The sequence below is a fragment of the Hakea prostrata genome, chromosome 4 (assembly GCF_041222555.1).
Source record: "Hakea prostrata isolate BN-2017 chromosome 4, UWA_Hpros_2, whole genome shotgun sequence".
In the NCBI taxonomy this organism is placed as follows: domain Eukaryota; kingdom Viridiplantae; phylum Streptophyta; class Magnoliopsida; order Proteales; family Proteaceae; genus Hakea; species Hakea prostrata.
This window is the reverse complement of record NC_142603.1, coordinates 29,822,903-29,847,852: the sequence shown is the minus strand read 5'-3', so window position 1 is coordinate 29,847,852 and position 24,950 is coordinate 29,822,903. Positions and strand designations below refer to the sequence as shown.

General features: G+C 37.8%; 1 protein-coding gene across 1 annotated transcript; it reads left to right on the top strand.

Moving 5' to 3' along the window:
* Positions 1-5,099: 5,099 nt before the first annotated feature.
* Positions 5,100-23,053, top strand: LOC149018661 (CASP-like protein 2C1). The gene is made up of 3 exons (XM_089152817.1): positions 5,100-5,349; positions 5,461-5,602; positions 22,569-23,053. Exons 1-3 carry the CDS (start codon positions 5,195-5,197, stop codon positions 22,818-22,820), a joined length of 549 nt encoding a protein of 182 aa, XP_089008943.1. The 5' UTR covers positions 5,100-5,194; the 3' UTR covers positions 22,821-23,053.
* The last annotated feature ends 1,897 nt before the right edge of the window (positions 23,054-24,950 follow it).

Sequence of the window (24,950 nt, the reverse complement as noted above, 5' to 3'; positions counted from 1 at the left end):
TGGATCTTCCACAACACCAAGAGGAGGGCTTGAAGAGGTTCTTCCACGTTCTCCAGAGGGTGAAAGACACTAAGTCCTATTAAATAGAGGATCAAAACTTTCTAATCAGGAAAAAGGATCTTTACACAGATCTACTTTCGTTAGTGGGTCGATTGGACCCAGTAGACCCACCTCGTGTTGTTGACCACAAGGCGACAGCAGCCTACAGTCGAGAATTGAAGCACTAAACTTCAATATTTTACATGGGCTTCTCCCAACTCATCTGGCAACTCACCTAGCATGGAGGGATGTCTTCAAACCATGTCCAAATAGGTTTTAAGTCCATCAACCAAGCTCTTCTTCATCAAGGTGCAATTTCTTCCCAACTTTGACAAGGCTTCCAAGTATGGAACTCCATCATCAATTTCCATGGATTATAGGTCAAACACCATGTCTTCCATTGAGATTGTGAAACCCAGCCCTAACCTTGACCCGGAAACCCTGTTGTTTGTAGGTCCGACAACCCAAAGTAAAGCAAGAAGTCAGCTATGGGCCATCCCGGTGGAAGACTTGGTGACCGGCTTTGAATCCATGAGTGTTGATGTCGGTGTTCCATTTATGAAAACTATACGTCTGATGAAGATCGGATTAGTTGATGGACTTGGAGAACTCTGTCATGGTTTGAAGGCATTTCTACCTACTAAGTAAGTCACTTGGTGTGTGTGCAAAACCCCTTGATGTTTGGATTTGATCCAAGCCTTCATTTCCTTGTTTTGGTCTTGCTGTTCTGATTGGTCGACTGGACCAGTCGACCAATCGGTCCAGTTGACCAATCCAATCGACCAATGGGTTCTGTTTTTGCTAATTAGGTCTTGCTTGCTCTATTTAAGTTCAATCTCGAGTCTACTTCGTATTTTCTGCCTCCAAACTCTTTGGAACGTTCCAGAGACCTCTGCAAGACATCTTCCTTGCATCCTTGGTTGATCCCTCGCAAGAACTCAAGTAATCTTCTTCCTCTTACATCAAAAGGTATGTCTACACTCTCTTCTTCTTCATCATCTTTGATTTTCTTTCCTTTTTGGGTTGAGACAGTAGAGAAGATGCTGCATTCTCTGTTGCAAACATCTCTGTACTTATCTCTCATGATTTCCTAAGGATTAATGGCTAAAACAATGATCTTAATCATGATCATTGCAAGCTTTTGAAGGAATCATGGTCTAAATCATGATCTTGTCTTCGTTCATCTTTTGATTCAAATTTTGATCTTCTTAGATCTATTTTATTGTTCATATTAGTAGTCAATCGCTATGTTTTCTTTACAAGATCTATAACCTATCAATCTCTAGTTATTTCTCCTTGATCATACCATGTTCTTTCTTCAAGAACCATGATTGATTTAATTATGGTAACTTTTGTTTCCTAATTTGTAACTTGAAAACTTGATTCGATTAGTGTTTTGAAGTCCTCTATATACTAGGATACTGCCATTGTAGTTTACCCCTTGTTTAGTACCCTTTGAACCACCAAATTTGGTTCTTTATTCTCAAAATTCTGATTTTTGAAGGCCACTGTCTCGGTTGGTCGACTCATTGGTCGATTGAGGCAGTAGACCAAGTCAATCGACCAATGAGTACAGCAACTCCATATTTGGTCTGTTTTGGATGTTTTGATATCTTTCCTTCTAGGTATCTTTCCTAATATGTTGTATACACTTGTTTAGGACCTTCTTCTCAAGTTTTGTCAAGATCTTACTTGATTCCTTAAGACTCCTTTGCGTGTTATAAAAGGTAAGGATGGTTACTTCCTTAACTACATAGATTGCATATCTTAGTTTCTATATTTTAATCTTGTTAGTTTATTTCTTTAATTAGATTCTTACAATGTTATACTACTATTGTAATATCTTGATTTCAGTAGCATTACTTGTTTATGATTCATGCATGATTTACTTATTAATTATACGCAAGATATATGTTGTTATTGATTTCTTTCCATATATGAAGTTACTATATATGTGATGTTATGGATTCATCTTTGTGTATGATTAAGTATGGTTTGGAAAGGGGAGGTGTCCTTTTGACACTTTTGTGCTTGGACTACTACGGGAATATTATGGGATGTTTCCGAAGATGCCCTTTGGACACCTTCCTAAACTGTTGGATGACATATTTAAGACTGTCTAGTAGTGTTTGGTTAGGATGTCCCGTTATGTCAGACCCTAATCGGAGGGGTATTGAGACCGAACGACCCGTGGTAGCAATGGGGATTCATGGGCGCTCAAGACTAGTAACCAATCCGTGAGAGGAAAGGAATCACATTGTGGGGACCATTTATCGGTAGGGTTGCATATGGTTAGACTTGGGCTCACAGGCGCTCAAGACCGATAACCAACCCGTGAGGGGACGTGAAAGCTTCCCGTTTACCATATGTGGATGATCTATAGGGTTGATGAGTCCGTAGTCAAGGACTATGAGGACTCTAGTGTGAAGGATATCGGAAAGGATCGCCAGGGGCGAGGAATGGACGTATCTGGATCTGACTTGATGTAACTGAGTAGGAGACTTGCATTTGGCTAGGCTTTGACCCTGACATGCGCCGGTACTTAGACCAATGGTGATGTGAGAGAGTGGTGACCTATACCCCCAGCCATGGAATGTCCCGAGGGATGCAGGACCCATTACCAAAAGGTGTTGTGTGATGAGACCTTCCTAAAGAAGTACGGTGTTATGACTTAAAGCATGTCTGCCAATAGAGACCAACATACATAGAGTTAGAATCATATTGCATCATGTGTTTCATATCATATAGCATTTTACTTTGCTTTGAAATCCTACCATTTATGTTGTTATGGATTAACTGCCTTACTGAGTTTCTTTGAAACTCATTCCTTTTGTACAATGTTTTGTTAGACTACTCTACAGGTTTTGAGTATCATGATTGCTCGTATGAAGAAGCGCAAGGAGAAGAGGCATATCTCTAGGAAGGTGATTGTGGTTACGACAATTACACTAAAGATTCCGCAGGTGGTTATGCTGCATACGATACTTAGTCCGACCATAGAGTGGAAGCGCCCTTGCGCCATTTTTGAGATTTATACTTATAGAGATGTTGTCTATAAGATTGAGAACAATTTAGTTACTTGTTATACCTGCTATTGGGATTAGTTTTATTCATTTTCCTTTTCTTTTAGTACTACTTTTCCGCTGGTTGTAGAGTGGGATTCCGCCTCACTTTACTTTATTGATTTGACATTCTGATTATCTTTTGTACTCTGATTATATATGATTTACACTTTCCTTATTTGGATCTTTGGTTTATCTTTTGCACATTGATTATTATTGTTCATGATTATGTTATTGTTTATGTGGGAGGCTGATTACCTCGATACTTGGTCTTCGGACTTGTGGACACACTCGGGTATACCAGGTAGGGAACCGGCTAGATGGATGTGACAGAGATGGCCCATAGTTATCTTCTACCTTCACTTCGGGTCTTTGGACCTACAAGCAACAGGGTTTCTGGATTAGGGTTAGGGCTGGATTTCACAAATTTTAGCGTCGAAGGTGGTCCCCCTACCAACAATTGTGAAAGGTTCTTTTCAAAGATATTTGAACAGAAAGGTTAACTCCTTGTAAGTTACTTGAGCACCTTTATCCAATGGTTAAATTTGTAATAAGGTCAGGTCCGATTGGGCTTTTCAAAAACTTTGACCTTTTAACACTAAATATCCTAATTTGGTCCTATTTAGGTAGGACTAAGCCAAGTCAAATTAGACACATAACTCTTTCCTTTGGTCTTGTCTCTAACCCTAAAGAAGAACAATAAAATTATGCATAATTTCGTATTGTTGTCCTATTTTTACTCGAAAATAACCTACAAGATGGTTGGATCGGGCTAGGAGGGTCACGCCTCGTTATGTCAAGACTCAACCTTGAACCAGCATTAACCTAATTAGGGCCACTTTAAGCGAACCTTGACTTGCCCTTAGGACCATAATTTTGGACTTAAACTATACTTGGTTTTAGGATGGGTCAGGGTGGGTTCAGACAATTAAAGCCAAACTTGCACCCTGAGGCCGAACTCTTTGAGACTCAAGCTCAACTTTTTTGTTTTTTGTAAAATGGACTTGTGCCCCAGCTTCCTGTGCAGCTACTATGAAAGCTGAGGCAACTAGAGATTCCACTCACTTCAGCATTCGAGGTAATTTATGAGGCTGCATCATTCTAGATCTCTGTTACCTCGATCCTCTAATTGTGGTTCTAAAAAACACCCCAGCCATCACTGACTGGATTTCTCTTGAGGTTATTCAGGACATTTGGAAAGATGCTTCCAGCTTTTAACTCTATCAGCTTAAGATGGATCAGCAGTCAGCAGAGCATGTAATTCTCGGACTGATTTTCTTGCAAAAGAATATTCTAAGCTTAATCTGTCAAGAGTTTGGTGGATTAATCCCCCTCTTTTCTTTGTTAATAATTCTTCTTTTAACGAGTCTAAGAATGTAACTCCGTCGCTTTTGTTTAATGAAACTCTATTTCAAAATTCAAACCAACAAAAAGAAGGAAAAAGAATTTGTTGCTCATTCAAATGGCCATCACTCCCACTAAAATATTATCCATTTACATGTGGCTCAAAACGATGAACCATATAGAAAGCAATTCCGAAACAAGCCTCATAATTTATTGTTTACTTTTTCCTCTTGTGAGTAAAAGTACCAAATATTCTTCTATATATTAAATAAATAAAGCCAATAAACACCCTTATTTATCTGGCACCGATCCCATTTTACACTCATAGAATTCTTGCACGGTGTTCTGTCCTCTCATCATACCAGCTTCGTACCCACCGAATTTAATGAACGTAGCAAACCAAGAAGGAAGAACCCTTTATTCTCAGTTCTGCCAGAATTCCTTAATTCCCAAGGCGCCTAAGAGATTACCCCACTGCCAACCCTCTCTCTCTCATAAATCGGTTAAACAACCAACGGTTTGCTGTTGGCATTAAATGATTTAAGTCGTGTAAGCATGACAACCAGTTAATATTTTCTACTTTCTTTTAATTTTGTTTGATTCATATACTGTGAAAGTTTCCTGGGCATTCAAGTTTTCATTAAGGAAGTCCAGAAAATGCTCTTGTTTCATATACATTTGTCGCAAAGGTACCTGGTCTACAAAGCAAACTGACTTGAGAGATAGAGAAGGTGGCGATCACCAGGGAAATGGAAAATAGGGTATTGAAGACAGAGGGTTCTCTAAGATTCTTTGCTGTTATGTTCTTAGTGTTAACAGTTTGTCTGGTAAGACAAGACACACAAACAAAGATGATCTTTGTATACGAGAAGAAAGCAACTTATAAGGACGTGAAGGCATTCGTGTGAGTTCTCTCTTTCTCTCTCTTTTGCTCTCTGTGAAGGATTCTGTTTCCTTGTTTGGTCCATATATGGTAGGTTCCAATGGATCTATGAATTCTTGCATCGTTCCATAGGATATTTGTTATAGTGGAGCTTGTAGCTGCTGGGTTTCATCTTCTTCAATTAAGCAGATGTTTAATCCTTGCTGCTTCGGTCGGAGGAAAATTAGCTGGGTCTTCTACCAGTCTAGCTTGGGTTTCTTTCTTAATGGATCAGGTTTCTCTTTCTCTTTCTCTTTCTCTTTCTCATTCTCATATTCTGCTTCTACTTTTGATTCTGTTTGGTATACATTCTTAGAATGCATTCTTGGTCATCCGATAATGGATAATCGATTTAGAGCACACGTTCCAAGAATGCTTACAAAAACACAGCCTTTAACATCGACGAGTAATTAGAAAATTCCAAGAAAAACTACAGTGTAATTTGTTTAAAATAAGTGTGCTGGCTGGGAAAAAATAAAAAATAAAAAACTTGCGGTAACAAGATATTATTGAATAAATTTATTTTCTCATGTTTACTGTGACAAGCACTTGGACAGACTCATAGGCATAAGGAATGAGAAAGGGGAGGATGGGGAAGAAGGAAGGTGTCGAGGAAAGGAATGCTCAAATTCAAGACTTTCTTGGACTTCTAGCCTTTACCTATGAGATTGCCACAAACTTTATTAGAAGCACAACTATTATTTTGGATAATTTAATTGAACCTTCTAAGGATACTCTTTAGGATTGTTGTAACAGAATATCTTAGCTGCTCCTGACTTTGACTTAAATCTTACAAAGGGGGAGGGGCTAAATCTTAAAGGGGGGCTGGGTTGGGTCAAGTTAGATAGTTAATCCTAACCATTGGGTGCTTTGGTCTTTAATCTTGACTATCACAAATTACATACAGATGATATGGTCAAGTTGGACCTGTTTTGTTCAAATACTCAACTTTATTGTGATTCTGTCACCTTTAACATGGCCTTTACCCATACCTTAGAATTCAGAATTTTTAATCTAAACCTTGTCCAAGCTCATCGTAAACTAGGATGGATTTATATCATAAATCAAGACCAAACTTGCAGCCTTACAGTACTTTCGATAAAGACAACGTAGAAATTACAATACTGAAATTTTGATCTGAAGCATAAACGATCAAATTTCATTCTACAAAAATCACTATAACAAAAAAATCAATAAATAAATGAAATAGAAATCGCTAATCAAACCATCGCATTCATGCCAATTTATGGTAGAGCCTGCTCCTAAATAATCTTGTAATGGGTTCCTTTCTTCTCTCTTCCATCTTGTCCCATTTAAATTATTAGCATGACACTTTGATTTCATCTCTCGCTTGTCAACGTCTATTTAGATGAAAGCGACCTTAACGTTGCACCACACTGATGGTGCGATCTTGCCCTTCTACCAGAAAAATGCATTGTACCCATTTTGAGAATTGATTTTCGATAAAAGAAAATTTTCATTCCTTCTCCTTGGCTTCCAAATATAGCCTTAAGAACTTGGAATTTAATGTCTTAAACCTAATTGTAGACAGGATAATTAACTATCATCTATGAGATAGTTGGGTGTCCTAATCCATTATATATTAGGTAGTTGGAGGCATTTGATGTCATGCCCCAATTTACTAGGGCCAGCTGGGGCCATGATAGCGAAACCCCACTGGGAGATATAGGAGTTCATTCCTTCATCTTTACCTCGAAAATGACAAAGACCTATAGCACGATGCAATAGTAGAAACGTCTATATAGCAATACAGGACAAGTGCAAACTTTTGATTATTTGATGGCAATTAGCACTATCTAAATATAACTATACAAAAGTTACAATATCATCTTAAGTGAACATCTTTACTATCTTAAACAAAGTCTCAAGGATTTAAAATATCATTTTGAACAAATTGAACTATGAAAACCAAAAATGAACTTGAATTTTCAATCATGATCTTGGATTGCTATGTCTTTATCCGTATCTTGTGTATGTCTATCTATCTGTACATGGTAAGGGGGAATGAGCTATGTTAGTCCAATGAATATTAAGTTAACATAACCATGTTACAATAAAAAAACATAACATGTATATATCTATCATAATAGATTATTCAATCTCATTGAACACATATTACGAAAAAAATTTCTTTTCTTTTTATTTCAATTCCTCTTTCTATTATAGTCATAAGCTTAAGCAAATCCATATAGGATATACATTAGTCTATACTATCGAAGAAACTTTAGTCTCAAGGCATAAGATCATGTACACTTTTTTTTACTGCTATCATTGAGTTAAACTTAGTCTTCCAATTAACAATCTAGCCACAAGTTTTGTACTTGTCAGTACAATGTCTTTTATTCCATTTCAGTCTTGCATTATCATTACCACTCTGAAAATTGATTTTTGACTATTTCATAGTAGATGTCCTTTCCATGGAGTTGTTAATGATCTGATCAACACCTAATATTTATGAAGATTTTGCACTTAAGGTCATCCCTTACCTCTTCTGTTATGCCCTCTTCCTTTACAGTTCTTAGGGCATGACTACAAAACTTCATTGATCTACTTTAACTCTTCATTTTACTAAGCTCTATATGAACTTTAATAATTCAATAGAGTCTTAGCACTTCATTTGACAGAAGTGCAATGTCAATATACCTTAATCATCCACTTGGGTCCTACACTCGTTAACCAAATTCGTATTTTGGCTCATTTTAATCCAAACTTGGCGCTTCTTTTTGTATGACCTCATATTTCCAGCAGGCTAATCGAGTCAGAAAAAGCCTTAACTAATATCCTTGAATGTAGGTTTTGTGTGACTGAACAATTCTGTTGAGCTGTACACTCAAACTAACCAACCCAGTTTCAGTGTTTAGGTCCACATTACACTACAATACTTAGGGGTTTTTTTTCTCACATGTATTCATGAGGCCTAATTATAAATTCCAGATTTGAGGTGAGAATCCAGGGGTTCTTGGTCTGGAGCCTAATTTTGGGTGATCTTTCAAAATTAAATAGGAGTTTTTGCATAACAACCCTTCTCCTTATAACCCCTATAATCTATAATGGATTTGAACACACTAGCTGTTGGAATTTATTAATATAATTAAAATAAATTAGATGAGGGCAAATCTGGAAACTCACATATTAGGGCGGTTACAGAATATAGGTTATATATTTGTAACCACCGCATCACTTGAGTAAGTGTGATTTCATTTGTACGAGATTTCTTCCAAAAAAGAGGCGGCTCTATCTCTCTCTCCCTTTTCTCCAAGAAACGCAGGAAGGAGAAACTCATTGGAGGTTTCCTTTGCTTTAGATCACTCTTCCATCTTTTTTCCACACGGCATTTGGGTTGTGGAAATTATCCATTTCCTAGTGATTGTGGAATCTTCCCGATAGAGCTTTGGTGGTGGAACGACAACGTGGATCCAAATTTACTTCCGTTGCGTATACTTCATTATTTAGGAAAGCTAATCCAGGTAAGGATCTTTCCCTTATCAATTATAGAATTGAAAATTATATGGAGTATTGAAAATTATCATGATCCAATGGTTGAATTTTTTTTTTTTGGTTAAATCCAATGGTTGAATTGAAAACCCCCAAATTGAAACCCTAAGTTCTATATGATAAATATCAAGAATTGAAATGGAAATTGTTGCAATGGCAAGGAATGATGGGGAATTAGCTAAGGAAGTGATAAGAACTAGTTTAGAAGCATAAACCATCAACAAATCAGACCTAAAATATATCTATACATCAGTTGAGATCAATAATACAAGTTGGAATGAAAGGAATCATGGAAATGCAATGCTAAGGATTAAGATGAAGCATAGCATAGCAAGAATTGAAAGGAACTAATGTAAATGAAAGGGAAAACACATAACTAGGTGTTTGCAAGGTTGCAACACCTTAATCATGATCTCAACAGCAAGAAAAGAAGAGGAGAGAGTAGATTAGAGAGAGAATGAGAGAAAACATACCTTGGGGAAGAGATTTGAGAAGAGAGACCATGATTCTTGTAGAAGATCATCACCCAAGCCAAGGAGGAGCCTAAGAGGAGCCTTCCCACGTCCCAAGAGAGTCCCAGCAATAAATGGGGTGAAAAGCATGAAGTTCCACATAAATTGAACCCGAAATGACCAAAAAACCAGATTTTATCGGGCTTGTATTCCTTTGGTCGACTGATTGGTTGACTGACCAGTCGACCAAACAAGAAAAGCAACTTCGGACAGGGATTCGGAGGGCTATACGGGGTCAAATTGAGTGGGGTTTTCTCCTACAAGTCAATCAAGAAGTCTAGTTTCGGGAAATATCTTCGGATCGAGCATGAGAGTTTGTTAGGTCCACCAACTAAGCTCATCTTCTTCAGGCTGCAGATTCAAAATAATCACTGACAATGCATCCAAGTATGGAGCACCATCAACCGAATCCATGGGTTTCGGGTCAAATACCATGTCTTCCATAAAGAGGGCCCACAATGACAACTTCCATCACTTCGGGACATGGATCTACACTAAGGGAAAGGTCGGACATGACTTCCTAAGGTTTTCAAGGTTCACAACACTGAAATTAAGGTCCAACTTCAAGGTCTAAAATTAAATAAGTCTTTCTTCACCCAAAACAAATAGGGTGCCTCGGGCTAGGTTTGGGCTAGGTTTCACAAAACGTATTAAATTTATCTTTTGACTTTGCAATTCCTACCCTCCACCTTCTCCTCCATGTGGAGGGAGGAAGACGAGTGGGGCGGTGGAGGTGAGGTGTCCCTCCCATCTTCCTCCACCACAACACACCCTTTTTAAATTTTATTACATTACATATATTCCATATATAATATCTTGCGTATCAGTTCAATCTAATTCCACCGTACGTGAAGTCTATCAACAATACTTGGTTTTGGCCTGATGATACAAAATCTTGCTAGGCCTTTCCTACTCGTCCCTCCAAAAAACGTGCTCGACCTTGTGGGACAAGGTACGTCTCCAACAAGCAAGTCAATTGCCAAGGAGATGTAAACTCAATTACTTTCAGTAATCTCAAGTCACTTATAACACCTAGAAACTTACCTTCCTTTGCCGCTCGAGGAGTTATGTGGTTCAGATGATAGAGTTTGATCGGGAGTCCAACTATGGGTGAAATGATAGATTCATCTCTATCCTCTTGATAATTGAGACGTCATAGATGACTACTATATTAAACTATTAAACTAAATCAATGAAAGGAAGAGTTCTAGATCCTTTACCTTAGTGATTTTCTAGGTGTTTTTTTGCGTTCCCTCTCCCTTCTTTCAGCTTGTGAACTCTATAGGTTATTTCCACTCTTCCAAATCGACGAACCACAATGATGGAGGTTCAGGATTAGCTTGGAGAATTCGTAGAGCATAAGAAAGTATTCTTAATCAATACCTCTTTTGGTTTTCCATCCCTCTGTTTATAATGTTTTCCCTCAACCCTAATTCCTTAATTAGGGTTTTCCTTAGACTCATCTTAGGGAGGGAATATTAGAGTTCTGTTTAGACTCAATTAAATAGAGGAGTAGTCATCTTAGACTACATAACCATCTTGCCACCACCTATGATGCAAATTGTAGTGGGACCCACACACTATTATTAACATCTCTCATTCGCCACTAGGTGGCGGAGTTATCCAAATGCTCTAATCCTTTCAATGCGGAAATGGAACATGCGACCTAAGAGATGTATCTAGGGTAGGAGTGTTATATCAAGTTTCCATCTAACCAACATAGCACATCACTCGAAAATTATCTCATTATACCCTAAACAATTCAATTATACCCAGTTCCACATTCTCGATCCCTCATAATAGTGAGCAATGTGAACTATCCTCATATGATGTACTCATGACTTTGTCAAATGACAAGTCGCTCGGGCAATGAGTCACATCACTGATGGGTATAGAATGAAAAGTTTTCCCATAGCCCTCAGGCCATTTGGATTATCCCCAACTGCTTTCCCAGTCTTGCCCTGCGAGACCACATCATCCATGATCCTAAGGAACAAGCTAAAGTAGCATCATTGGGTGTCCTCTTCATGGCATAGTCTAAAGTAAATGGTACAAGTAGGATCAACAAAATGTGATCCTGATGGCTCACACAGTGAACGAAGCAGGGATCCATTCAATCACTCTCATCATTGGTTGACTTCAGCACATGCAACAAACATGCATGCTATGGCGTAACTTCCACTGATATGGGCATGTCACAAAAGAAAAAATACGCCATACGAATCTTGGTTTAGTCGCTACCTAAAGCGACTAACCTAATTCTTCTACAATCAGTCACACATTGACCAATTATAAAATATTCACATTCGGTTACAATCCAGGCAACACAGAAATGTGATGATTCTATGTACGACCATTGAGGTCTCATCTTAGTTCCAACTAAGGTGCCTGACATTGGTTTGAAAGCCCCCTAAAGCCTTGCAAACCCTTAGGCTCATCTTGCTCGCTATCTACAAGCGCCAAGGTGAATTACCCGTATGAGTGGGTCAATTCCATGCCTGGTGACATCTTTATAAAAAGTACTAACTTATCAGAAACATGCATCAAATATGCACGTAAAAAATTATTTCATTATGTCAAAAAGAAGATGTCTTAAAAATAAAATAACAAATATCATCCACGTCTAAGACCCAGACTCCTAACATTTGCCAAAAACACATCCCTTGGTATAGGCTTTTAGTCAATGGGTCAGCCACCATGTTGGATGTGGAGATGTGCTTTAAAACAACTTCTCCATTCGCAATCATATCTCGGATAAAATGGTAGCGAATCTCTATGTGTTTGGCTTTTCCATGGAACTTAGCATCTTTAAAAAAAGCCAAAGTTGTTGTACTATCAATGTGTAGGAGCACCACATCATTTGAATGTGAGAATAGGCTGAGACTTTTGAAGAATCTTATAAGCCAAACTGCCTCTTGAACAGAAAGTAAGCATGCAACATACTCTGCCTCTATCGTGGACAAAGCAATGCATGTTTGTTCTTGCTGCTCCAAGTAACAGCTCCACCTCCAAGGACAAAAACATAACCTGAGGTAGACTTTTGCTTATCCTGATCACTGTCCTAGTCAGCATCATTGTAACCTCTCAACCTCAAATCTGAACCACTATATGTGAGCATGAGATTTGTCGTCCCACGAAGGTAACTGAAAATCCTTTTTATTGCCTGCCAATGGGTAAGTCCTGGGTTACTCTGGTAACGACTGACCATCCCAATAGCATAGCAGATATCTGGGCACATGCATATCATCGTGTACATCAAACTACCAATAGCAGAAGCATAGGGTACTCTTGACAATTGATTTTTCTCTTCTTCATTCTTAGGGCATTTATCTAGGCTCAGTCTGCACGTTTTGTCCATTGGTGTGTCAATGGGCTTGGAATTTTGCATGGAATCGTTCAAGGACTTTCTCTAAGTAAGTTTGTTGAGACAAACCAAGAAAGTTCTTTGAGCAATTCCTCACTATCTTGATGCCTAACACAAAGTTGGCTTCACCCATGACCTTCGTTTCAAATGTGAAGGACAGCCACTCTTTAGTGGCGACAATCATATCAATGTCATTCCCTGCTAAAAGCATATCATCGACATATAAAGAGAGAACTAAGAATCTATTCTTGGACCATTTTATATACACACAATGATCTTCTTCAATCACATCAAAGCCATTTGAAGTTACGGCATGATGAAATCTAAAATACCATCGTCTAGACTTTTGTTTGAGGCCATATATGGAATGTTTAAGGCGGCAAACTTTGCGCTCATGTCCCTTGGACACAAAACCCACTGGTTAATCCATATAGATCTCTTCGTCCAATTCTCCATTGAGAAATGCCGTTTTAACATCTATTTGAAAGAGTTATAGATCTAGTCTTGCCACAATGGACAATATAAAACGAATGGATGCTATCCTCACCACAGGGGAGAATGTCTCATCATAGTCCACACCCTCTCCTTGGGTGTAGCCTTTCGCCACAAGTCGTGCCTTATATTTGTCAATTGATTCATCGGCCTTACGCTTAACCTTAAGAACCCATTTGTTTCCAATAGTTTTGCAATTAGGTGGAGGATCAACTAACTCCCAGACTTGGTTCTTTTCCATAGAACTCAACTCATCTTCTATAGCAGCCAACCATTTGTCCTTAGCATGTGATGATAGCACTTCCTTTAGGGATGTAGGTTCCTCCTCATCAGCTAAGGCACACAAAAGGGTGTCCCCTTAAATCTCGAATCGACGACGGGGAATATGTCCTCTTGTGCTTCTACGGGCATTGAGATCACAATCGCTTATGGATGTGTCCCCACTAGGTACACTCCCACTAGGTTCACAATCTACATTCATGCTCCCACTTGGTGCACTATGACCAATATTTTCTCTGGCCACTAAAGGATGTGTTCTTTCCCCACCCTCGCCAAGAGGATTTGGTATGTTGTGATCCTCCTCTATCTCATAGAAGTCAAGATTTCTATGCGCATTAGATAAACTAGGATAATTTGCTTCTAGAAATTCGACATCTTGTGACTCAATCTCAATGATGCATTTCTTAGCTTTAGGTCCTAACTTCCCATACTTATGGGAAGAGGTGTAAACATACCTTGCACAACCCCATGGTCGTAAATGTCCTAATATAGGCTTTGTACCTTTCCATAGCTCATAGGGTGTAGATGGTATTGACTGAGATAGTACTCTATTCAGGATATAGGCTGCAATTTGAAGTGCATCTCCCCAAAAACTAATTGGGAGGTTTGCTTGCACCATCATGGACCTAACCATGTCCAATAGAGTTCTATTCCTTCTTTCTGCTACATCGTTTTGTTGTGGAGTGATAGGAATAGTTAATTGTCTCACAATTCTTTTTTCTTCACACAATTCTCTAAATTGTTCAGATAAATATTCGCGTCCATGGTCAGTCGCAGAATTTTTAAATTCCTGCCTAATTAATTCTCAACCTATGTCACAAAGCGTTTGAAGCAATCTAATGCTTCATGACAGTGAGCAATCAAATAAACGTAACCATATCATGAATGATCATCTATAAAAGTGAGAAAATAGGAGGCTCCATGTCTTGCCTTAACATTCATGGGACCACATATGTCAAAGTGTACTAACTCTAATGGTTGAGTTGATCTGGGTGCCTTTCCAAAAAAGGCTTCTGATGAGCCTTTCCAATCAGACAAGGTTCACATATGGGCAAGTCTACTTTAGCGATTGAGCCTAAAAGGCCGACTCTAGCTAACTGTGACATCCTATCCTTCCCAACGTGACCTAATCTAGAATGCCATTTTTCAAATTCGATATTACTATCAACAATTAAAGAAGAACTAGAGATAACCAGAATCAAATCTAACTTAAAAAAATCCATTGTCAAGAATGTAGTGGCCCCATATGGCCCCTTCAAATAACAAATCCAAAGCATTGTTGGAAAAATTGAAAGAATATCCAAAACTTAAAAGTGTTGAAACTGAAATTAAATTATGCATTATGTCTGGTGCATAGAGTGCATCATGAAGGATCAATGTTTGGCCCATTCGTAAGCTAAGTTGGACTGATCCAATGCCTTGAACATCAATGTTGGCGCCGTTTCCCATATAAATTCTATGCACTCCCAATGACACTTTGCGATAATTTATGAAACTGCCTACTTCCCGTGTGACATTCTTGGCTGCTCCTGTATCAACAATCCAATCTGATTGTGTTAAGGCAACTAAAACATGTGTACCCACAAGGTACAAGGAAAAGATAAAGATGGTACCTTCTTTGACTCAGTGCAATCACGAGCGAAGTGTCCCTTTTGACAGTTGTAGCATGTTATTTTGGACAAGTCTTTCTTACCCCCATGCTTTCCATGTTTTTGTTTGACCATTCCCTCCCTAGGGGCCAAGTTCTTGGTACCCTCCTGATTCCCTCTTTTAAGTCCTTCACATTTGGGCCATTTGCCCTTACATGTACTTGCCTAAGCAACAAGAGCAGTTGTGTGGGTCGCCTCTAACGCTCCGCTTCCATCTTAAGGTGTGGAGTTAGATCAACATACGTCTTGATGCTCTCAAAATTAACAAGTACTTGTTTCATTGATGCCCAAGAATCAAGTAAGTTCCTAATCAAGGCTTGGATCTGTTGGTCATCAGAAAGGTCATGTCCAACATCTTTTTATTTGAGAACCATTTCCTTGATAGTTCTGATGTGCTCAGTCATTTTATGCTTGGGGTCTATTTGGTACATCTCAAACTTGAGGATCATACCTTGCAGTCTAGTTGTGGATGTACCACTAAAAGCACGCTTTAGCTCATCCCACATGGACTTAGCTGTAGGGAAAACTTCATATTCCACTTGTAGGTCATCTTGGATGGCACTAGCATGAAAAATCGCGCACTTCGGTCTTTCATAACCCAAGCATCATACAGATCCTTATCTCTACGAGATTGGGTAGTCTCTTTTCCCAAGGGAGGATTGATCGGTACAGTCATTTCCGTGGTAAGTTGCTCCATGTTATCTTGGTCATTAAGGTAGTACTGGACTTTTCGTTGCCACTTCTTAAAGTTCTCATAACGAAGAAATTTCTCACCCATGAGAAGGTCTCGATCACGTTTTTAGAGGCCATCTAAACTACATCCAAAATGCGAGAAAAAGACAGTATATTTTTCACCACTCATTGAAAATTTTTCCATTAATTATTCTTAATCCATGCTGTGGTATCAATCATCTAACATTGTTCTATGTCAAACCCCACCAAATATGTATTGAGAATAATTAATTTAAATCAATAAGTATACATCGGAGGAATGATCATCTCCTATCACATAATTGCGCCATACATATGGGTGCGTATGGGTCCCACCAGAGGAACCCAAAGTTTGCTACTTCTAATGACACATCGAGTCAGTACAAGATTGTGATGCGCAGTGTAGTGGCAACCCTATTACATGGCTTCCAAAAATAATTAAAATTACATCTCAAAGAACCTTACTACAACACTACTAGGGTATACTACACTTTTCATCACTCTCAAATACTAACTCTAGTGTACATACATAAAATGTGTCATTATGGTAACACTAAACAGGATCTCTTCCACGAATAAAAATAAAAAAAATTATGGTCTATTTTGGAAGAGATTGATTCTGCATCTACCTAATGGAGCGAATCAAAGGTCTAAACTGCCGTGGGAGGGTTCCATTGTTAATTAAATCTTTTGCACAATCATCATAGCAAAGAATGTTAAAATAACATAACAACCATGATAATAAATCTAATGATCACAAAAATTGAACAAAAATAAAATTTTATGCAAAACATAGAAAGATGCAATCATAAATAACTCCAGGCTAATAACTTTTTAATTCAGAAACAAAATATGGTGCTAGTAGAACTCCAATGGTTTGAGTTTGTGGTTAACAACCACAAGGTCAAAGGGAAAAAAAATTCACACAGAAACGTGTCCACTTTCTCTCTCTCTTCCACATAAAAAGGAGATTGTTTAAAGAGGAACGTGTGTCTCCTTGTTCACGTGAAGGTCCAGAAAAAAAAAATTTCAAACGCCAAACACAGGGAGGTGGCCTTCCCTTTTTTTTTAATCTTAAAAACGTCAAGCACACTGTTCATCAAGAATACCCCCCCCCCCTTTTTTTTAATCATAAAAAAAACTTCTACTAAAGGAAAAGAAAAGAAAAACTCATCATCCAATTTCATACCACAGATTGAGTAGAGGTCAAGCAATTGGTTAATGATTGAATCTGACACTCATTAATGTCAATAGATCCTATCAACTAACACCCATAAAACTAGCCGTTGCCAGCGACCCTAATCCCAACTTGGCTTGGATACCAATATTAAACTAAATCAATGAAAGGGAGAGTTCTAGATCCTTTACCTTAGTGATTTTCTACAATGGATCTAGACACAGGAGGTGCCTCTTTGCGTTCCCTCTCCCTTCTTTTAGCTTGTGAACTCTATAGGTTATTTCCAAGCTTCCAAATTGATGAACCACAATGATGGAGGTTCAGGATTAGCTTGGAGAATTTGTAGAGCATATGTGTCACATCCACCCAGCTGGTACCCTATCTGGAATACCCGAGTATGTGATCCACAGACCTGAAGATCAAGTTTAGGAACGATCATATCCATTTAGCACAATAACATAATCAAAAGCAAGAACAAATCATTGTATTTAAGTAATTTATTAATAAAAGTCAAGAAAGGATCTCAGAAGGATCACAAAAGAATATCAGAGTGCGGAATAACAAGATACCAAATCAAGACAACTGTAGAATATAGCGGAAATATATCCCACAAACATATGCGGAAGGTAGTTCAAAATCTAAAGCAAAGCTCTAAGTTAATACAAGTAAAACACAAGTCTAAGAGAAACAAGAGGATCTAATCCACATCTTCAGTCAGCTCTTCTTCTTGTTCAGTCTTCATCTTCTTCACCTTTGGGTTATACTCTTGAACCTTTAGATCAGCATCTAGCGCATGATCCCATTGGCAAACAAGACGATGCCCACTGTCATCAATAGAAGCCATCAATGCAGTCCAAATCTGTGTGTTGGCTACCTCGTTGGTCAACACCTTGTCCAAAGGACTTCCGGAGCTGTACCATGTATGGAAGGGTCCTCCGTGCTGGGGCACGAGTTCTCTTCCGATCCTGCAATGTTATTTAAAAACAAGTCCCCTGAAGGGTAAGCTCAAAAGAACTTAGCAAGTATTCCAAACGCAATAAGCATCTTCGCATGCACTCACAACCAAACATACATGCAATGATATGAAACAATAAATGAAAATATGCTGGTCTCTATTGACAGACATGCTTTAAGTCATAGCACCATACTTCTTTGGGAAGGTCTCAAATCACTCATCATCGATTGGTAATAGCTCCTACATCCCTCGGGACATTCCATGGCTGGGGTTTAAGTCACCGCTCTCTCACATCACCATTGGTCTAAGTATTGGCGCATGTCAAGGTAAAGCCTAGCCAAATGCAAGTCATCTACTTGGTTATATCAATTTAGGTCCAGATACGTCCATTCCTTGCCTCGGGCGATCCTTTTCGGTATCCTTCTCACTAGAGTCAGCGTAGTCCCGGACTACGGACTCATTAACCCTATTGGTCATCCACAAATAATAGACGAGAAGCTCTCATGTTCTCTCATGGGTTGGCTATTGGTCTTGAGCGCCCATGAGCCCAAGTCTACTATTTGCAACTCTACTAATAAATGACCACCACAAATGTGATTCATGTCCTCTCACGGGTTGGCTACCGGTCTTGAGAGCCCACAAATCCCAATTGCTGCCATGGGTCATTTTGTCTCAATACCCTTCCGAATTGGGTCTAATATAATAGGGGATTCCTAGCCAAACACTGCTCTAGGTATATCAACCAGTAGTTAGGGAAAGAGTCAAGGGGAACCATAAGAGAGTGTCCCATACCATCTCCACTGATGTCCAAAGACAGAAACACCAATAGGGCATTCCCCATTCCACAACTATGACCTAGGCATTCACATCACATCATGATTCCATACAAATCACATTCACATTCATATTCACATCATAGTCCAAATCACATTCACAATACTATATCATCAATTCCAATATGTAAATAACAATATAAATAGGCTACTGTAGTTGCAGAAGTATCATGATGTAAAGAAAATAAAACATCAGTAGTTAGGTCATTCATTCATTTCATAATACAATAAAACATGTAAATAGGCACATTGTGAGTTGGAATGCTCACCTCGTAATCCAAACTTATAATCTTCAAGTAAGAGATCAAAGAACAAATCCAAAATCACCTAAACAAGCTTGACAAAACATGTATAGGTCATAAGAAGTAAATCCAAGAGATAGGAGTCAAAACAGAGCAAAATTGGAGTTGCTGACTACCTTGGTTGATTTGTGGGTAGCTTGGTCCAATCGACTAGATGAACAGTACACGACAGCAACCATAAATCAGTCATGACTTCTTCGTTTGAAGTTCGATTGCTCCGAAATTCGAAGGGGAACTCCACATAAACATACTAAGACTACCTAGCATGGATTAAACACCATCCATGATCAAAATCAATGACTTTCTAATTTGGAAACATGACTTTCTAATTTAAAAACATGACTTTCTATTTTGATAAAAAAACATGGTTTTCAATGAAAACAACCATGGCTGCAAAGGAGAATTAAGGATTCACTCAAGAGGATCATTAGCAATAGATTAGAGATGAATACTAACATGAATTCAGATCTAATATGTTAGAGAAATCAGATTAAAGGAATGATCATGAAGATATCATATAATCATGGCTAAGAATTCAAGCATGAAGATCATAGCATCAATGGAATGAATGGAGATTTATTCAAAGACATTGAATACACTAGATCAGCAATGAAAACTAAGAATAAGCATGTCTACTACTAATTAGAAAGGAAAAACTACAGTAAGAAAGAATCATGCTATCAAAACCAATTTAGAAACAAGGAAAATCAAAGAGATTCACCATATGGCTTCAAGGAATGCATAGAGTGAATACGGTTTCACTCTAAGACACAAGGAGATCAGAGAATAGACAATTACAATAGTGTAATGCCTTCTTCTCAATCAAAACAATAAACTAGAACAGTAAAGTTCTCTGGAAATGGCCATGGAATATCTCTTCTAATTTAGCGATGATTCTTTGGATAACTCCTGTTGCTTCTTCAACCCTTCTGGTTAGATTGTAGTATTCCACTTTCTTTCTCCTACTATTGTCACCATCAATTTCTTTTCTTGCCTGCAAAATATCTTTCATATTTGCGTACTGGTTAGATCGTGATGTCAATTCTGCAATATTTGCTAGGTTGTTCATAATTAGGAACTCTAGTAGATGATCACAATCATTCCTCTGAACATTGCGTCATAAGCTACTGCTTCATTGAGGTTTTTGATATGAATCGATTCCTAATTGAATCTTTTCGTGTAATTACGTATTGACTCGCTTGGCTTTTGATGAATTGCCGCTAGGTTATCTACTATTTTTCTACTCTTCATACTACTTTGAAATCTTGACAGGAAGATTTTTGTCAGATCTCTAAAGTTTCCAACCTAATTTGGCTGGAGACTGAAGAACCAAGTCGTAGTAGGACCTTTTAGGTATCAAGGAAACGACGACACTTCAGAGCATCAAAATTCTTGCCAACATCATGACAGAATTAAATTGAGCGAGGTGCTCCAATGGTTTTGTACTTTCGTCGTACATTGTGAACACTGGGAGCTTGAAATTGTGCGGCAATGGTGCCTTCATTATTTCTCTTGAGAATGGATTTCAATCCATGGTTTCTTCTACATTTTCTCTGTTATCTTTGTTTGTTAATCGATGGATCTAATCATTCATCATACTAAATCTTTTGCTGATTTCAGATCTGTGAACTTCAGAATGATTGCTTACTGATTTCTCTCTTTCCTTCCAATCTTTGCGGCTTCTAGGAATTTTACTCTTCCTGCTTTGACTCAATTGGTCCTTTCTGGTTGAAAATCGATCTTTAGGCTTCAATGGATCATAATCCGGATCTGCACTTTCTCCATTGCCTTCTTTGAGATCTGACCATCTCTGGCTTTGTCTCAACTCTTGCATCCGAGGATTTTGGTCAGAGACCGCCTCAACTTAGGAAAGCGTGTGAGTCCTAACAGCTGGTGAAATTGGAATTCTTCTTAACTCTAGAACTCCGATTTGCTTAATGTATGATCTCATCAGATTCCGTGTGTCTAGAATCTAACATTGCATGTTCTCCATCTAAGCAGCAATTTGACTTGGATCGAATGCTAGTTGAGGAGTTGTAGCTGGTGCTCCTGCGAGTTGTTTCTCCTATCCGTTATGGACCTCAAGGAGATGAGGTGAATTATCTTCTGCCACTCTTTGCTTCTGCCAATTTAGCATTGTAGGAGCTTGCGGCAATGTTGTCGTTTCCTTCGTTTTTCTTTTAGAATTGACTCTCCTCAGTTCTCTTTGGCTAGCCTTCGTTGTCTCATTCATAGGAATCATCTCCCCTTGCTCAGGTGATTGAGCAATAGCTTTTCTTTTGAACTTTGCTTAGAATTTTTCCACAGATGGCGCCAAATGTTGGTGTAGATTTTGCCGAGGTCTGTGAACAAAGAATCTCACACCAAACTCTCAGATCCGATCGATCTGATTCAAACTCACACTTCCCTGCAAGATGAATGAAACTGTTAGAAATGGAGCCGATCAGCTGGATCGGCGTTCCATCTCCGACGATCAAGTTAGTAGATGAGAAGAAGTAAGGTTTCAGAGCTCTCTAAGAGCTTTAATGGAAAACAAGCGGGAAGAGTGTGAGCTTTTCTGTATGAATTTGAATGTCCTCCATTTCGTGAGTCTCTTGGCCCCATTATAGGCTTTTCATGTAATATTTCATCACTGATGACCGTCAGATGGAAAGCTCATATCGGATGGTCACGATTAGACCTCTATAGCCTTCTGGCGGACCCGTAAAATGACTTGTATCATTAGTTGAATCCGGTCGAACCGGTATGAACCGGAGTTAGGGTAATTTATTCACAACTTGCTTGAAATCTTGAGTTCTTCCTTTGAACAGAATTTCTATTAGTAAAATAGTTCAGGCCTGGCCGGGTCTGAATTTTACAATTTTATATACTCAAACTAACCCAATCAAATTCCTCCCACTTTTTTGAAAAATTTCCTTTTCCCCTTTAATTTTTAAATTTATTTGAAAAAATATATCCTTTTCCTCCGTATGAAATATCAATACGTGTTCCTGTTTTTCCCTTCCATGTGAGAAAATTTTTAATAATAAAAATATGGTTAGAAAGGTCATCGTATTTTATAATTTTTTACAAATTTTTATATGTATAAATTATAATATATATTCTAAATTAATATGTAGTGGTTTTTTATTTTGATGTTAACGATACAAATTACACACCTGACTCTGAGATTGCTCTAAGCCAAGGAGTTGATAGAGGCAAAACCGTCCTACTTGATATGGATAAGGCCTTCCAGGCCAAGGTATGAGCCATCATTGGAACAAAAGCAAAAGTACAAAGCTCAAAGAGCCCAACAAACGAGCGAACATCATCTGATCAATAAAAGCAAATGTAGTTATTTATCAATGATGAAACTATGTAGTTATTTATCAATGATGAAACTATGTAGTTATTGACAGTTTTGTCCAACAGATTGTCACATATGTTAGCTTTGGAGCACTCTCAGCAACAGCTCAGGCTTCAGTTCTGGCCATCACCGGATCGAATCCGTTGGAGTGGGTAAAACTCTGCGACAAATACACAAGATTCTGCTACCAGATCGGTGGTGGTATCATCTGTGGAATTGCATCGTTGCTGCTCATGGCTGTGATAACTTCAATCTCAGCCTTCAATCTGTTCAGGCTCTACTCGCAGAAACATTTCCTTATGATTAAAGCCAGATGATGATATGGTACTAGAATTAATAATTTCTCAGCTGGCTAGTCTGTGATGAGTAACCAATCCAATTAAGATATGGATCAAACACTTCCACTTAGCTTATTTCTTCTATGTTGCAATAGAGAACAGCATGAGAGTAGGGACAACTGTAATTGATCTAGTTTTATTTATGGGATAGTTACTATTGCCCTCCATACTCTGGTATTATTACTAATAAAACCTCATTTATGAAATTACTATTGACCTCTTCACTTCTAACGGTGTTAAGTGGCTGTTAACATTGAATATGTAGTGTCTATGTTGCCTTTCACTAAAATCAAGAATTAAAAAAGATGACATTACCTTCATTTATAGAATTATATTGAATGCCAATTATATCCTTAAAATCTTATATTTTAAAATCAATTTTGGATTTGAAAGAGTATTAGGTGTCTCCATTTAAAATTGTGATAAAGACCCAGATCAAGAAAGTTTGTGACTGAATTACCTCTTGAGATCTTGCTTCTTCATCCCTAACTCAATCAAAAAATGTATCAATGGTAAAGATGAATTATTTCATAGTATAAATTTAAGCTCTAATAGCAAGAGCAGTGAGATGAGAGAAAAGAAATGAATTTATGTGTGTGTTTTGTAATTTTTGAAATTTACACAAACGAACAAAACAACAATGATCTCTACTACAACGTGATACTTGTTAATGAAGGTCTTACTATTGCACTCAAAAATATAAATCATATAGATTTTCAGGTAAGGTTCATCTTCAATGGAAGTGTTGTCCTGAAATTTTTTTTTTTTTTTTCCTGAGAATTTAATTTGGAGATAGGTGGAACCACAGGCTTATGATTGTTTGAAACTTTCATGCTCTACTTAAATTTTTCACAATCACAATGATGGATTTTTTACAAACAAATTAGCATATAAGATGTTAATTGATAGGAAATTTGGTAATATGCACAATGGTTAGCATATATTAGGTGATTTTCAATTTCTAATTTTGAATTAAATTTGATATTTTATTCGGTGATTTTTTTCTAAAGAATAAAATGTATTTAAAATTAAAAAAATTTTTTTCCATAGTTAATTAAGGATATTATTATAACTTAACAAAAGGGTAACAAGTAAACAGATGACTCCAGGTTTATTTTTGGGATTTTGAAAAAAACATATAGATGCCACATCCTTAGTAAACTAATGGAGCTTAACGATAGGGGAGCATTAGTAATTGTAGACAAACTAAGACGTTAGATTAGAAATTTTAAAAAGTACAAGGGATAATATATTAATAAAATCAAAATACAAGGAGACAACAATAATTATCCATTTATCTATTTATTTTTTGGGCATATATGTTTGGTATTTAGCTTCTCTCCTAAAAGAAAAAAAATCTTTTAATGAGTATCCAATGAATTATAGGATTTATCCATGTATAATATTCTAGTGTAAGGGTACAAACTAGATTAACCTCATTGAATTATAATATGTTGGAATTTATTAATATAATTAATAAATTAAATGCCCAAGGGCAAATCTGAAAACTCATAATTAGGGCGGTTACAGAATATAGGTTATATATTTGTAACCACCGCATCACGTAAATGTGTGATTACATTACATAAGTATTTCCTAAGAAGAGGCTGCTCCCATCTCTCTCTCCCTTTCTCCAAGAAACGCAGGAAGGAGAAATTCATTGGAGGTTTCCTTTCTTTGCTTTAGATCACTCATCCATCCTTTTTTCCACACGGCATTTGGGTTGTGAAAATTATTCCCTATCCTAATGATTGTGGAATTACCCCGATAGAGTTTTGGTGGTGGAACGAGAACGTGGATCCAGATTTACTTTCGATGCGAATACTTTATTAAAAGGAAAGCGAATCCAGATAAGAAATCTTTCTCCATCAATTATGGAATTGAAAATTAATGGAGTATTATCAACATTGGCATCAGAGCAATTGGTTCCCATGGTTCTTTGTTCCTCCCCATAGTTTAGTTTCATTGTATGGATCCAATGGGAGGATCAAGGGTTTATGGAAACCAGCGGAAAATCCAGGGTTTAATATGAAACCCATGGAAAATTGATAGGGTTTTTGGGTTCAAATCGGAGTGGGAGGATCCTTGTGAATTTTCCTAATGAATTTT

Bases quoted from the DNA above. Each gene is read 5' to 3' on its own strand.
- LOC149018661 (XM_089152817.1), top strand. From the start codon at position 5,195: ATGGAAAATAGGGTATTGAAGACAGAGGGTTCTCTAAGATTCTTTGCT. The intron at 5,350-5,460 runs GTGAGTTCTCTC...ATCGTTCCATAG, and splicing joins AAGGACGTGAAGGCATTCGT to GATATTTGTTATAGTGGAGC. The intron at 5,603-22,568 runs GTTTCTCTTTCT...TTTGTCCAACAG, and splicing joins TTTCTTTCTTAATGGATCAG to ATTGTCACATATGTTAGCTT.